This window comes from Protopterus annectens, chromosome 16.part0 (genome assembly GCF_019279795.1).
Source record: "Protopterus annectens isolate FY-2018-M chromosome 16.part0, PAN1.0, whole genome shotgun sequence".
In the NCBI taxonomy this organism is placed as follows: domain Eukaryota; kingdom Metazoa; phylum Chordata; order Ceratodontiformes; family Protopteridae; genus Protopterus; species Protopterus annectens.
This window is the reverse complement of record NC_056750.1, coordinates 375,121,026-375,137,970: the sequence shown is the minus strand read 5'-3', so window position 1 is coordinate 375,137,970 and position 16,945 is coordinate 375,121,026. Positions and strand designations below refer to the sequence as shown.

At 39.8% G+C, this 16,945-nt stretch overlaps 1 protein-coding gene across 1 annotated transcript in view; it reads right to left on the bottom strand.

Annotated features, from left to right (window-relative positions):
* Positions 1–16,945, bottom strand: part of ABCA2 (ATP binding cassette subfamily A member 2) — a gene marked incomplete in the record, with an annotated part of 2,505,641 nt that overhangs the window by 1,366,846 nt on the left and 1,121,850 nt on the right. Inside the window, 1 exon segment of the mRNA XM_044058216.1 lies at positions 14,052–14,270. Within this exon segment, the coding sequence (XP_043914151.1) occupies positions 14,052–14,270 (219 nt within the window).

The following is a 16,945-nucleotide window of genomic DNA, read 5'->3' as shown; positions in this document are numbered from 1 at the left end:
TCACATCCATCCTGCTGCTTCTTGCTGCTCCCCCACCCCCACCCCTGCTTTGAGGTCAGTAGTCCACAGCGCAAAACAGCTAGACAACATTATGTAACTGGACACAGAAAATAAGACTAATAAGAAATCTCAAAAAAATACAGTGTCATGCTGTTCTCTGCCCCCTAAAAACTAGCTAATCTTCCTCTACTTGTAACTCAAAGACTCCCTTTAACTAAATAAATCACAACAAAAACAGCTTAGTGTCATACATAATCCCCACCTCTCCATGTCAAATTACACACACAGTTGTAAGCAAGCCAGCTGATGGCTCTATTAAAACCCTACTTTAGGATCACACATCTTCTATCTTCAAAAGCAAGGATGGCTATAGCTAGAAATATTTACATTTCCAAACTAGAATATGTTCTCCCCTTTAATTACTACAATCCAACATCAATTAACATCAACTGCAATGAGCAGAGAACAAAATATCTGTCACTGTGCTGCTAAATAACAAATGTACACATCACTATAACATACTAAAATGTTTCCAGTGGCTGCGAGTACAGAGCAGAGGCATAGCTCTGTTCAGCATACAAATTTACAAAATTATAAATTTCAGCCAATTAAACCTTTAAACAATGCTCTTCCGGTGAAGGAACAAACATAATCCATTGGGGTAACACAGACATTAGTATCACCTTATCATACTATGTTCAGTTCAGTGACAAGGGAAAGAGTTTCTAGCAAACTTGGCCCAGCCATTTGGAATTCTCTCTTCCAACAATTAACGGAAAAACGGAGGATTCAAAACAAGTTTGAAAGAACATCTTCATTTTCCCTTAACTTTTTGCTTCAGTTTCTTGGGAATCACGAAGGCCACAGCCGAAAAAGAGAGGAAGCTGAGGGAGCTGCATCTGAGAATTCCATGTAGACTGCAAGACTTAAGTCCTAGGCTTAAGCTTCTTAGCTCAAAAACTTATTACAATCTTGACTACTAGAAATGTCATGTTGAGGCCTCAGGCAAAACAAACAGATGGAATGAATATCTTTATGTGGGATTTGTTTCCCACATTTTAAGCAGTTACTGACTTTTTAAACATTAATAAGAAGATAAAAATTCCCAACAGGGTATTTATCTGAAAGCAGCAAGAATAACTCTGGAGACAAATGAACTGATCAATAGACTGCAAGTATCTCATAACAATGGAGTAAGTAATGCATCAGACTACAAGCTAGAAAGAGCTGAAGATGGTGCTAATGGATGCCCCTCTTATACCTTGACATCCAGACATTGGTCTTTGAACATCCGTCAGCTATGGATGATGTAAAGACTCTGGAAACTGTACCAGTTGCTGGCCTCTGCATGGCAGAAAGACTCCAAAATCAGTACTGCAGCACTAACTACAAAGCACATCATCTTCAGAAAGAGTTTATATGTATTTGCCTTCGGGACAAAGGTTAATGTAGTGTAAAACTATCACCTACTACAGTGCCCAGCTTGTGGACAAAGGTTAATGTGGTGTAAAACTATCACCTACTACAGTGCCCAGCTTGTGCTTCTTTAAGTCCCCTGTGATGACTTACTGATTTCTTTAAGTCCCCTATGACGACTTACTGACTTCTGCTGCACAAAGTGCATGTCTCTTGATAGTATTACTCCTGACTAACTTCCCCCTGTGTGTATGTTGTTCCTCATTCATTAATGTTGAACCCTGTTATGCACTTGTTATTACATATTTGCTGTTTTCGTGTAAATGTTGATGTGTATCTGATTGTCCTTATATGCCATCACTGAAATAATGCGAGTTCTGTTCTGCTCATACTGAACCTAGGTCATGGCTGAATATAGTCTGTAGACCAGTCCACTAACGTGCTTCTCAAACTGTAATAAATACAATAAATAAACCTAAGCAGCCATGCTGACTTGGTTGACTGCAGAATTGTACTCATACCAAGGCTGTCTCATGTCTCTACATATAAAGGCTGAAAACGCTATCAAAAGAACTACAACCCGCAGCATGAAGCACTTAAAAGTAGTGCTGTCCAAGCTCTTACCTACTGAGAGAACAGACAGGTGATGGTTACCAGGTAGGAGCCCCTGGATACCAGAGTTTCCTGGGATGACCCCACCACCACACAAAAAAAAGAAAAAAATCATACGAACTTTTAACCAGAAATAGACATAAAGGGTTTAGAAGGAACTAGGAAAACTACCAATGGGCAGCTGCTTATCACAATGACCTTAAAGAAAGGTTAAAGTGCAACCACAGTGGGGTTTGTGGAAGAGACAACATGCCTGTACTTCTAAGAATCTGTTTAGACCATGAGACAACACAGTTCTGTGACAAAACAGGACTCTAGCTGACTGCATCACAATTTATAAGATGATACCAACTAATAACTCACATTCAACATGACCAAAAAATGCGAGAGGTTAAGGGGGAAGACTGGGACTCTGGTGGAGAAACGTCAGGTAAAAAGAGATGATACTACTGCCAGGGATAGGACACAGCTGTTTGAAGCCTATGTGACTTTGTGACCGAGTTCTTGTCAAGGGTCTAAGAAATGGGACAGAATTTATGGTTGTAGGACTGCAACACAACACATAATAAGATCAACATTTTCCACAAAGTATAAAAGCGCATTTACATTGTGAAATGCAAAAATACTTTTGAAAAGAAAACCAAGGACTGCCATTTTCATCATCAGACAATCACATTTTACATACATTCATTTCAGTGATAAAACAGTAAAAACAGAAAATCAGTGAAAATAACAGTAATGTGCTATGACTGACTTTACACAACAGGGATGAATAAACAGGAAGTTCTTTTAGGCAGCTTGTGCCCAAACAACAAAAAACTAGACCCAAGTCTGAAAAAATAAATCGGTGTTATATGGGAGGTTCTTAAAAGTTAGGCAATGGGTGACAAACCAGGTGATGACCAGCCTGATAGCATCAAGCAGTTATGGCTGGCAACATGACAGCAGATCAAAGAAAATATGTGCAAAAGACATTTAACTGAATGAAGTCCACTGAAAACCACTTTTACTGATCCAGAATTTGCTCTTCTTCTATTTGACTGTGGCTTGTGTCCCTATAGAAAAAAAAAACATTTTCTTTAAAGCTAGCCGAAACTGTTTTTCAGCAGGGCTTTTTCCATTAAGTGGCATTTGTGCATACCGCTGCCTGTGAAATGACATGCCCATTCATGGCGAGAGGGACATCAGCCTATTAATTTTAATAGAATATGGGATCCAAGACTAGAGTCAGAAGGAAATGTGAGCAAATTAATTCATGCTTCTAATACTCCTTACTAAGATGAGGACAGCCAGGTTCCTTGCCTGCACAGAATGTTCGGTGCTATCACTCCCCAGCAAACAAATAACTCCCTGTTACAGACAGGGCCCTGCAATGAGACTAAGAAAAGTCAAATCTGAGTGTTTGCCTGAAACACAATTGTAAGTATCAGTTTCAGTAGGCTGCATGCCAGCCATGGGTATTGAAAAAGATCCTAGGGTATTATCTGCACAGACGTCTGCCTGAAAATGGCAGAGAGGAGGCCCGAACGTTGATAGGAGCAGGTAATGCAAGAAAACCATAGCACACAGTCAAGAAGTGGAGGGTCATGCTACTTTCTTATCTGTAATTTTAACTGAAATAGAGTTGAAAGATGAGAAAGGTGCGTGTCTGACTGCTCAGCAGTCCTGGAGAACAGCTGTATAATGTCAGGACACGGTGGCTACTGGTCAGAAAGAGAGGATTACTTCAAAGATGGTCAAAATGTTAATTCTATTTTAGAATGAATCTCAGGCAGGACATGGAAATAAGTCTAGGTAACTATCTTCTGGGAAAGGGAGTCAAAAACTGAAAAACAGGATGCCTGTACCAATGTCAGAAGATAGTATGCCTGGACAACTCTTCACAAGAGCTGACTAGGAGCGGGGAGAAGCAAATCAATGAAATCACATTGAAGCAAACAAGATTCACACAAATTTAACCTTAAAATCAAATCCAGTATGGGAAAGCCCTGTTCTCTGCCTCAACATTACAACATTTTTACACATTTTCACATGTAGTCTGTGTCTTATTAATTCTGTTTTACATATTCATCTCAGATGGTAGCCTCTTATACCTTTACATACACTACTCTTTCTTACAACAAGATGACATAAATACTTCCTTAAAGTAACTTATTTGCTAAAAGCATTTTCTCTAAGTAACATTACCTACCAGGATAATGTATCTCTGCACTTTGATAGTCACTGCTGGTAAGCATTTCTCACAAAGTGTGAGGTTTTCCATGCTGTATGCATCATTACTGCTTTGTGTGTGCATGTCTTTTATCCAGATCTCTGCCCATTGCCATTTTTATGATTTCCGGATTACCAGTCTCAGCTGGTTTCCTTACGGTTCAAAATATGGGATATAACATTGCAAGTTATACCTCCTGCATGCAGAGAATTTCATGGAGTATTTTCTCTTTTCAGGACCCACATCACCATGACCCCCTCAAAAAGGACTATTTAACATCTGGTCTCAGATAATGGTGTGGTGTTCTCATACCCTTTCCTCTCTTTTCAACAAAACTTGGCTGTTATCTTCCCTTTGCAATGACTTTTTCCCTTTATCCTATTTTAAATCACAGCATTTCTATTATATAAAATATATTTCCTCTCATCTACGATTAACAGTTGTCAACCACAGGAAAAACATCTGGGTGGCCTTGGTATAACACAAGGATCCCAGGATATCTTTAGTCAACTCAAATGGAGTATGAAGTGAAGAAATGAGTTTGACAGGAGAGCAAACCTCTCAGCCTCTTAGTGCAAGACATCTGGACAAAGCCAAAATGAATGGGGGGACAGATGCCCTAAAATAGGGACAATTTTAAATATAGCTCTTAAAAACTTAAAAAGTTTCCAGAATAATAGGTTTTGCATTAACATGAATTTTCTGAAGGAATCCTGAAACTCAAATGTCTCATTATTTAGTGACTTCAATACTCAGTTATCTGCCTAAAAACAAAGTTTATGAGAAATGGACCAAAAAGATGAGGCAAAATCTGGACAGTTGAGAGGTATGCTATGCAGGAGAGTGAAAGGAAAACTGGATCTGAGCATACTTGCTAGTTTAACTGCCTGATGGATGACCTGAAAGAAGTCAGGACATGTAAATTCTCAGTTCTTTTTTTTTTTCAAATATTTCTTTTATTTTTCTTACTATACAAAATAGCATCCTGGAGGAAGCTTCCACTGCATCACAGCTGCATTTAATGTTGGCCTAAGCCACCAAAGCTAAAGCGTGTTTGTCAGTGGCTGGTTCCTCAGGCGTGGACAACATTTTATTTAAATTACTGAGAATAGATAATATATATTTAGGCATTTCAGTCTGATAATTCAGAGCCCTAAAGGCCAGTGTTGAGGATGTATAAACATTTTCCCCAGCCCTTCCATTGCCCTGCTGTCTATCTGAAGGAAGAGCATTGGCAGCAGGCAGTATCTTAGAAGACTTGTCTATATAGAAGGGTTGTCATAATGTTTAGCATGTTAACATCACAGACAAAAGGTACAGGGTTTGATCCTCCCCAAGGAGAAATTGGCTAGGCTTTAAACAGCTCAAAGAGGTAGTAAGCTTAGCACTTAGTTATGAATACTGAAATGGAAAACAGAGAGGGGTCTGCCACAGAGTTCTTAATACAGAAATTTCAAGTCCTTGCATACCTTGTAAAACTTGTCAGACCTTTTAGGTGCTGGTGGTTGGGAGTCTAGTGCAGTGGAAGTGGATTAAAAGGAGCCAAGAAAGTGTCCAGAACAGGGGTACAGGGATCAGGAGTAGGAGCATGGGTGCACACTTCCAGAGGTTATAACATCTGTTGAACTTCACATATCTGTTTAGAGTCCAATTAAAAATGCTTCATCATATTAACAATGTTTTTTTCCAAATTAAACCTCTTCAAAAAGGGAGTCAAGATAAAGAGAATCGTTATCATCTGAGGCCACTTAACCTGGCTAAAGAGTCCTCATCAGAGTTTGATTCATCCTCCTCATCTTCAGAAGGCATCAAATTGTCTCTTTTGTGTGGTGGAAGTAGAAACAGCACTAGTAGTAGTAGTAGTAGCACTAGTACTAGTAGTAGTAGTGAGGAAGTAGTACTAATAGTGTAGGTAGTGGTAGTAGTAGTAGTAGTAGTAGTAGTAGTAGTAGTAGTACTAGTAGTAGTAGTAGTAGTAGTACTATTACTAGTAGTAGTAGTAGTAGTAGTAGTAGTACTAGTAGTAGTAGTAGTAGTAGTAGTAGTAGTAGTACTAGTAGTACTAGTAGTAGTAGTAGTACTAGTAGTAGTAGTAGCAGCAGCAGGTTCTAGAAAGGATGGTGGCCTGAGTACCATTATGGCCTTAAACAGGCCCTGTGAAAAATCCATCCGCACCTTTTACTTGAACATCTGGATAGAAGTAACATTTTTACTTTTTTTGTTTTTTTTTTTCTCTGTCTGACATCCACTTTGACTAAGTGCAGAGGCTCCGACTCCTGATGAACTTCAATGACCGACCCAGGAATTTCCTCTCTAATGAGGATCTGCAGGATGCCTTTGGGTCCTTCAGAAGTTAGTAAGGTGGGTTCGCACTTCTTACTATTATCAGTAGCTTCAGTTGTTTGGGATGTGTGAATCTCAAATGCCATACCAGCCTCTAGCGGGGTCATAGTAGCAGGAGTCGGAGTAGGAATCGGGCATATAGTGGGTTTCGAGACCTCTGTGGGTACATCTGAGTCTGACTGGATTATTGTGATATCAGACTTTGGCCTTTTAAATTTTTTTCTTTTGAATGGTTGGAATGTAAGGGGTAGAAGGGTCTGCCTTCTCTGCTTGGGCAATGGTGCTTAAATTGCTAAGTTTCTAAGAAGGAATTAAAAGACAGAAGTCAAATTCTTACAGTGTTTGGAACAAAGGACTGACAAATTGTATAATATCTGTACTCATGTTCTACACCCAAACAGAAAAGGAACTGGGAGTGGATATCCTTGTAGGGAACCCACCTATCGCAATTGCACTTTCACCTCCTAGCTGACATCTAAAAGAGCAACAAACAGCAATACAGTTGAGAAAAATAGAGGAAGGTTCCCCTTAACTGAACCAGTGAAGGCCAAAGGTACCAATGACCACAAGCTGAATAAAATGACAGCTGGAAGACCTGCATTGTACCTGACAGTGAGATATTCAGAGGATTTAGACTTGTATGCCCTCTTATGTACCCTTACCCCCATGGTCTTAGACCATATGTCAGACATATGGCTCTATGGAAGATTTTTGCCTTTAGTACCCCGGCTAGATGTCCAAGTTATTTGACAAAAAAAACTAACAGTTTGAATACTGCAACAGTGATCTAAGGAAGGATATCAAGACAGACGTAATCTATCTGGACAATGTGGGATCAGGATTAGCAGAAAACATAAGGGGGTACCCAAGGAGGGGCAGGGGAGACCAGTGTGCAACTGAGTACCCATTGATTCCTTTGTCTAGGACAATATTTAACTTAAGATTAGCTTTGTTAATTATGGTCATACATCTGAAGTATATGTAGTCAGTAAAGTGGCAATAGCGACTTGGTATATACTGCGACAGTTTAAGGACGAAAGTGAATGACCCTATCTGTTGCTTCATCACAGATAATGGTCATTAACCTGCAGTAATAGAGTCCCACCTTATTCCCATATTCCAGTTGATCACATCCATCCTGCTGCTTCTTGCTGCCCCCCCCCCCACACACCCCTGCTTTGAGGTCAGTAGTCCACAGTGCAAAACAGCTAGACATCATTATGTAACTGGACACAGAAAAATAAGACTAATAAGACATCTCAAAAAATACAGTGTCATGCTGTTCTCTGCCCCCTAAAAACTAGCTAATCTTCCTCTACTTGTAACTCAAAGACACCCTTTAACTAAATAAATCACAGCAAAAATAGCTTAGTGTCATACATAATCCCCACCTCTCCATGTCAAATTACACACACAGTTGTAAGCAAGCCAGCTGATGGCTCTATTAAAACCCTACTTTAGAATCACACATCTTCTATCTTCAAAAGCAAGGATGGCTATAGCTAGAAATATAACTAGAATATGTTCTCCTCTTTAATTACTACAATCCAACACCAATTAACATCAACTGCAATGAGCAGAGAACAAAATATCTGTCACTGTGCTGCTAAATAACAAATGTACACATCACTATAACATACTAAAATATTTCCAGTGGCTGCGAGTACAGAGCAGAGGCATAGCTCTGTTCAGCATACAAATTTACAAAATTATAAATTTCAGCCAATGTCCTCCCTTAAACAATGCTCTTCCGGTGAAGGAACAAACATAACCCATTGGGGTAACACAGACATTAGTATCACCTTATCATACTATGTTCAGTTCAGTAACAAGGGAAAGAGTTTCTAGCAAACTTGGCCCAGCCATCTGGAATTCTCTCTTCCAACAATTAATGGAAAAACGGAGGATTCAAAACAAGTCTGAAATAACATCTTCATTTTCCCTTCAGTTTCTTGGGAATCACGAGGGCCACAGCCGAAAAAGAGAGGAAGCTGAGGGAGCTGCATCCGAGAATTCCATGTAGACTGCACGACTTAAGTCCTAGGCTTAAGCTTCTTAGCTCAAAAACTTATTACAATCTTGACTACTAGAAATGTCATGTTGAGGCCTCAGGCAAAACAAACAGATGGAATGAATATCTTTATGTGGGATTTGTTTCCCACATTTTAAGCAGTTACTGACTGTTTAAACATTAATAAGAAGATAAAAATTCCCAACAGGGTATTTATCTGAAAGCAGCAAGAATCACTCTGGAGACAAATGAATTGACCAATAGACTGCAAGTATCTCATACCAGTGGAGTAAGTAATGCATCAGACTACAAGCTAGAAAGAGCTGAAGATGGTGCTAATGGATGCCCCTCTTATACCTTGACATCCAGACATTGGTCTTTGAACATCCGTCAGCTATGGATGATGTAAAGACTCTGGAAACTGTACCAGTTGCTGGCCTCTGCATGGCAGAAAGACTCCAAAATCAGTACTGCAGCACTAATACAAAGCACATCATCTTCAGAAAGAGATCATATGTATTTGCCTTCAGGACAAAGGTTAATGTGGTGTAAAACTATCACCTACTACAGTGCCCAGCGTGTGGACAAAGGTTAATGTGGTGTAAAACTATCACCTACTACAGTGCCCAGCGTGTAGACAAAGGTTAATGTAGTGTAAAACTATCACCTACTACAGTGCCCAGCTTGTGGACAAAGGTTAATGTGGTGTAAAACTATCACCTACTACAGTGCCCAGCGTGTGGACAAAGGTTAATGTGGTGTAAAACTATCACCTACTACAGTGCACAGCTTGTGGACAAAGGTTAATGTGGTGTAAAACTATCACCTACTACAGTGCCCAGCGTGTGGACAAAGGTTAATGTGGTGTAAAACTATCACCTACTACAGTGCCCAGCGTGTGGACAAAGGTTAATGTGGTGTAAAACTATCACCTACTACAGTGCCCAGCGTGTGGACAAAGGTTAATGTGGTGTATAACTATCACCTACTACAGTGCCCAGCTTGTGGACAAAGGTTAATGTAGTGTAAAACTATCACCTACTACAGTGCCCAGCTTGTGGACAAAGGTTAATGTGGTGTAAAACTATCACCTACTACAGTGCCCAGCGTGTGGACAAAGGTTAATGTGGTGTAAAACTATCACCTACTACAGTGCCCAGCATGTGGACAAAGGTTAATGTGGTGTAAAACTATCACCTACTACAGTGCCCAGCGTGTGGACAAAGGTTACTGTGGTGTAAAACTATCACCTACTACAGTGCCCAGCGTGTGCTTCTTTAAGTCCCCTGTGATGACTTACTGATTTCTTTAAGTCCCCTATGATGACTTACTGACTTCTGCTGCACAAAGTGCATGTCTCTTGATAGTATTACTCCTGACTAACTGCCCCCTGTATGTATGTTGTTCCTCACTCATTATTGTTGAACCCTGTTATGCACTTGTTATTACATATTTGCTGTTTTCGTGTAAATGTTGATGTATATCGGATTGTCCTTATTTGCCATCATTGAAATAATGCGAGTTCCGTTCTGCTCATTCCTGTGTCATGGCTGAATATGGTCTGTAGACCAGTCCACTAACGTGCTTCTCAAACTGTAATAAATACAATAAATAAACCTAAGCAGCCATGCTGGCTTGGTTGACTGCAGAATTGTACTCATACCAAGGCTGTCTCATGTCTCTACATATAAAGGCTGAAAACGCTATCAAAAGAACTACAACCCGCAGCATGAAGCACTTAAAAGTAGTGCTGTCCAAGCTCTTACCTACTGAGAGAACAGACAGGTGATAGTTACCAGGTAGGAGCCCCTGGATACCAGAGTTTCCTGGGATGACCCCACCACCACACAAAAAAAAGAAAAAAATGATACGAACTTTTAACCAGAAATAGACATAAAGGGGTTAGAAGGAACTAGGAAAACTACAAATGGGCAGCTGCTTATCACAATGACCTTAAAGAAAGGTTAAAGTGCAACCACAGTGGGGTTTGTGGAAGAGACAAACATGCCTGTACTTCTAAGAATCTGTTTAGACCGTGAGACAACACAGTTTTGTGACAAAACAGGACTCTAGCTGACTGCATCACAATTTATAAGATGATACCAACTAATAACTCACATTCAACATAACCAAAAAAATGCGAGAGGTTAAGGGGGAAGACTGGGACTCTGGTGGAGAAACGTCAGGTAAAAAGAGATGATACTACTGCCAGGGATAGGACACAGCTGTTTGAAGCCTATGTGACTTTGTGACCGTGTTCTTGTCAAGGGTCTAAGAAATGGGACAGAATTTATGGTTGTATGACTGCAACACAATACATAATGAGATCAACATTTTTCACAAAGTATAAGAGCGCATTTACATTGTGAAATGCAAAAATATTTTTGAAAAGAAAACTAAGGACTGCCATTTTCATCATCAGACAACCACATTTTACATACATTCATTTCAGTGATGAAACAGTAAAAACAGAAAATCAGTGACAATAACAGTAATGTGCTATGACTGACTTTACACAACAGGGATGAATAAACAGGAAGTTCTTTTAGGCAGCTTGTGCCCAAACAACAAAAAACTAGACCCAAGTCTGAAAAAATAAATTGGTGTTATATGGGAGGTTCTTAAAAGTTAGGCAATGGGTGACAGACCAAGTGATGACCAGCCTGATAGCATCAAGCAGTTATGGCTGGCAACATGACAGCAGATCAAAGAAAATATGTGCAAAAGACATTTAACTGAATGAAGTCCACTGAAAACCACTTTTACTGATCCAGAATTTGCTCTTCTTCTATTTGACTGTGGCTTGTGACCCTATAGAAAAAAAAAACATTTTCTTTACAGCTAGCTGAAACTGTTTTTTCAGCAGGGCTTTTTCCATTAAGTGGCATTTGTGCATACCGCTGCCTGTGAAATGGCATGCCCCATTCATGGCGAGAGGGACATCAGCCTATTAATTTAAATAGAATATGGGATCAAAGACTAGAGTCAGAAGGAAATGTGAGCGAATTAATTCATGCTTCTAATACTCCTCACTAAGATGAGGACAGCCAGGTTCCTTGCCTGCACAGAATGTCCGGTGCTATCACTCCCCAGCAAACAAATAACTCCCTGTTACAGACAGGGCCCTGCAATGAGACTAAGAAAAGTCAACTCTGAGTGTTTGCCTGAAACACAATTGTAAGTATCAGTTTCAGTAGGCTGCATGCCAGCCATGGGTATTGAAAAAGATCCTAGGGTATTATCTGCACAGATGTCTGCCTGAAAATGGCAGAGAGGAGGCCCGAATGTTGATAGGAGCAGGTAATGCAAGAAAACCATAGCATACAGTCAAGAAGTGGAGGGTCATGGTACTTTCTTATCTGTAACTTTAACTGAAATAGAGTTGAGAGATGAGAAAGGTGCGTGTCTGACTGCTCAGCAGTCCTGGAGAACAGCTGTGTAATGTCAGGACACGGTGGCTACTGGGCAGAAGGAGAAGATTACTTCAAAGATGGTCAAAATGTTAATTCTATTTTAGAATGAATCTCAGGCAGGACATGGAAATAAGTCTAGGTAACTATCTTCTAGGAAAGGGAGTCAAAAACTGAAAAACAGGCTGCCTGTACCAATGTCAGAAGATAGTATGCCTGGACAACTCTTCACAAGAGCTGACTAGGAGCGGGGAGAAGTACATCAATGAAATCACACTGACGCAAACGAGATTCACACAAATCTAACCTTAAAGTCAAATCCAGTATGGCAAAGCCCTGTTCTCTGCCTCAACATTACACATTTTCACATGTATTCTGTGTCGTTTTACATATTCATCTCAGATGGTAGCCTCTTATACCTTTACATACACTACTCTTTCTTACAACAAGATGAACTAAATACTTCCTTAAAGTAACTTATTTGCTAAAAGCATTTTCTCTAAGTAACATTACCTACCAGGATAATGTATCTCTGCACTTTGATAGTCACTGCTGGTAAGCATTTCTCACAAAGTGTGAGGTTTTCCATGCTGTATGCATCATTACTGCTTTGTGTGTGCATGTCTTTTATCCAGATCTCTGCCCATTGCCATTTTTATGATTTCTGGATTACCAGTCTCAGCTGGTTTCCTAACGGTTCAAAATATGGGATATAACATTGCAAGTTATACCTCCTGCATGCAGAGAATTTCATGGAGTATTTTCTCTTTTTAGGACCCACATCACCATGACCCCCTCAAAAAGGACCATTTAACATCTGGTCTCAGATAATGGTGTGGTGTTCTCATACCCTTTCCTCTCTTTTCAACAAAACTTGGCTGTTATCTTCCCTTTGCAATGACTTTTTCCCTTTATCCTATTTTAAAACACAGCATTTCTATTATATAAAATATATTTCCTCTTATCTACGATTAACAGTTGTAAACCACAGGAAACACATCTGGGTGGCCTTGGTATAACACAAGGATCCCAGGATATCTTTAGTCAACTCAAATGGAGTATGAAGTGAAGAAATGAGTTTGACAGGAGAGCAAACGTCTCAGCCTCTTAGTGCAAGACATCTGGACAAAGCCAAAATGAATGGGGGGACAGATGCCCCAAAATAGGGACAATTTTAAATATAGCTCTTAAAAACTTAAAAAGTTGCCAGAATAACAGGTTTTGGATTAACATGAATTTTCCGGAGGAATCCTGAAACTCAAATGTCTCATTATTTAGAGACTTCAATACTCAGTTATCTGCCTAAAAACAAAGTTTATGAGAAATAGACCAAAAAGATGAGGCAAAATCTGGACAGTTGAGAGGTATGCTATGCAGGAGAGTGAAAGGAAAACTGGATCTGAGCATACTTGCTAGTTTAACTGCCTGATGGATGACCTGAAAGAAGTCAGGACATGTAAATTCTCAGTTCTGTGTATCAGGGGTTGGCAGAAGAAGGTAACAGCCTGTTTGAGAAAAACCCTGGAATAAATCACTTGACTGTCTCTCTGTCTAAAGGAAAGCTTTTTTTAGTGCTGAAGACTAATAAAACTGAGATGTCACTTAAACAGCCAGAAGATAACTGAGTATGTCACTTCCTGTCCACTGAGGAATTCTGAGGCAGAGCAAGAAAGCGATTAGACCAGTTACATGATTTCGTCAAATAGACCTGTGGCTAAGTCTGGATATTAAAACACTGACTGGCAGAACATAGATAGGGTCAAAATATTACAAAAATATCAATGGCTGTTTTCTTGAAACTGACTGTTAACAAAAAGAATAACAGTGACATCCTATCTGTGGTTTATTCCACATCAGGTTCAAAGTGGAAAACAGATGGATTTCTGTCAGGATAAAGGCATATCAGAGAATAGACAGAAAGTAGACAAAAAGACTGAAGTGGGACACTGGACCATTGATGAGAGATGATTATTGTGTAATGCTACAGTTTCTTGGGTAGAAGTTCTAATCCAAAGTAATAAACAATAAATGAAACAAAGCCACTCACCTTGTTAATTACTTTCTGAATGTCTACCTGCTCTCTAAGTTCCCTTGCCAGCTCTGTAAAGTGTTCCTCTCGGATGCTGCTGCTGCCATTACAGACTGCTGCATGGTAGGCCATGAGATTATCCCGCTGGCTGTCTGGAATTATCAGAATCTTCCGCAGCTCTTCCTCACCTCTGCTGCAAGTCAGGTGTTCAAGTGTCCCAGGTGTGAAAAGAATATTCTAGATAGAAAATAAGTCGCATAAAGATGAGAACAGAAAAAATATACACATTCAGAACAAAGACAGCAACATTGCTATTACCTGACCAAGATGTGACTGTCCAAAAAGGCAGGCGTGGCAGATACAGAGTACTTATTTATTTAGTTATGCATTTACTAACCAAGATGTTGAGCTTTTCAGTGGACCCTTTTGTGCCACAACCAGAGCCAAAGGCAATATAATAGAATAAGTATATATAAGATAAACAGACAGTATAAGTATAGAATACAGTTCTCAATGCAGATATTATGTCATATAAAGTATTATGCGTTTTGCATACCTTAAAATTCTGATAAACATATAAGATGTGAGACAGCAAAACTTATGAAAGAGGTCAAAGCATAAACAAATGTGCAGCCAGAATCAGAATTACAACTCGTTGCGCACAACAGCTCTGGTAATTCAGCAGAGTGAGTTAATGCTGTGAGCTGCTAACGAGCTACATCACCGAGTCCTAAGTTTGATTTCTGTACTCTACATATGCCTACTGCATTGACTCTGATCAAGTCCCTTTACTAGACTGCCACACAGGACTTTCCTAAAAAAAAAAACACTTGTGACTAATGACCTTACCCAAGTTATCATAATGATGGATGGATAGCATAGAATGTGATTTGGGAACCAAGCTGATAGAAGAGTGACACAGACAGAAGTTCCAATCTGTTAACTGATGTTCATTAAGCAGAATGAGCCTAGGACACCGGGGTTGAAGACCAAGTCATCAAAGTAAACATAATCAAGTTTGACCAGCTAAAACTCAAAGAATGTATAAACTATTATATCTAAACACTAATTCATGGATATGCACAACACAAAATACACAATTATCCACAATATGTCATAATGGAGTCTAATTTCCCAACTTTCACCAATGCAGAGCAAAATAACCCACATACCTGATAACCATGACAGTAAGAATTATCATAACAACAAATTTAATCATAACAGTAACTAATGTCAAACATTTGTATCAACCCAAACACAAATTCCAATTCTAACAAATAAGTCAATGACTTGTACAAATTATATATATATTATACTTGAAACTAGCTGCATTTCATTTAATGCAAGGCTTATATAAACAACATTTGATCAAGAGGACTTGACTAAAATGCTGATGACCAAACTGCTTAAGAACAAGTCACCTACTCCTGGCTGGAATGAATGGTGCACAATGTGCAAGTCATTCTAACAGTCCACTGAATGTTGACAGAACAAACAAACGTGGAGTAAAGGTGGGGCTGCAGGACTGCCATGGTGACAATGTTTTGTCTACAATAACATGTATGACATAAGATAGTGAGGGATGTAGGATACAAACCCACTCACAGCAGGGGATTGCAGCTGACGATACAAGCTAAAGGTGTTACTGCTCAATGCTAGGAGTCTCAAAAAGAAATTGCACTCTCTGGAAGCTCTCCTCACTCTGGAGAATGCTGACATCTGTGCAGTTACTGAAACATGGTTCAAAGCCATGGAAAACACTCCAGCAGTGCAGACTATAATACCGTTCATACATTCTGACCACCCACTGAACATGAAAGAGCTAAAGGTGGAGGTATATCTATCTACATAAAGGATAAGTAAACCTCAAGGCTGGTCAAACAATATGACATGCTTGAGCAACTGCATGTCCAACTAACCATGGTAAAAATCCATTACCATGATCTTGTTGGATACAGGTCCCCCACTATGAACCAGGAAACCCATAGATCATACCTGAAGTTACTAGAATCACTCATCATCCAGCACAATTCCATACTCATGGGTGATTTTAACTATCCCTCCATTAATTGGGAGGCATACATGACCACTAACACGCAGGCCCAGAGACTTCTTGAAGTTGAAAATTCAAATGCCTTGGAGCAACTAGTCTGCACTTCCACTACTGGAACAAATATCCTAGATCTGGTACTCAAGAATATGGAAGAGTGCTGCACCCTCCCCCAAACCCCCCAGTGTTATGCCCTCACTAGTAAGATCAGATCACAAAGCTGTCTCCCTTGAAATAAAGGTAAAAATAGTCCCCCCACCTAACCCGAAAAACTTTTTGTTCTCTAAGGCAAATTAGCCCCTATTAAGGGATGGCATATCTAGTTTCCAAGCTGCCCCAAATCCAGAAAACACAGAAACCCATACAGAGGCATACACAAAAGCAATCTATGACCATATAACCACTGCATAAAAACAACAGTACCAGACCAAAGTAAACCCAGGTCAAACTACAAAAACAAGCCACCCTAGTGGAACCCTAGTATTAATAGGTTGTACAACAAAAGAAAGAAAATCCTATTGAGAAGTAAGACTGAATGTGCACTGTGAGCCCCTGCACTGGCCCAGTAATCAAGAAGCCTCAATCCTCACCACTGGCAACAGTGAGGGATGTATACAATGGGAGGATGACAAGTACACACACAGTAAAGTACAATTTCGCTTAAGAACACACAGAGACCACAGTAAGTCTGGGGATGGTTTCTCCCTTTTTCTCCAGACCCCCAATAAGACTCCCGACTGGCACAGCTATAGGGTTGAGATCTCAGTCGAGTGGCTAAGCTAAGACCTCCAGCACTCTCTCTGTCCATCCAGTGCTTCATGTCCCTCCTCAAGTAGCTGACACACACACACACACACACACA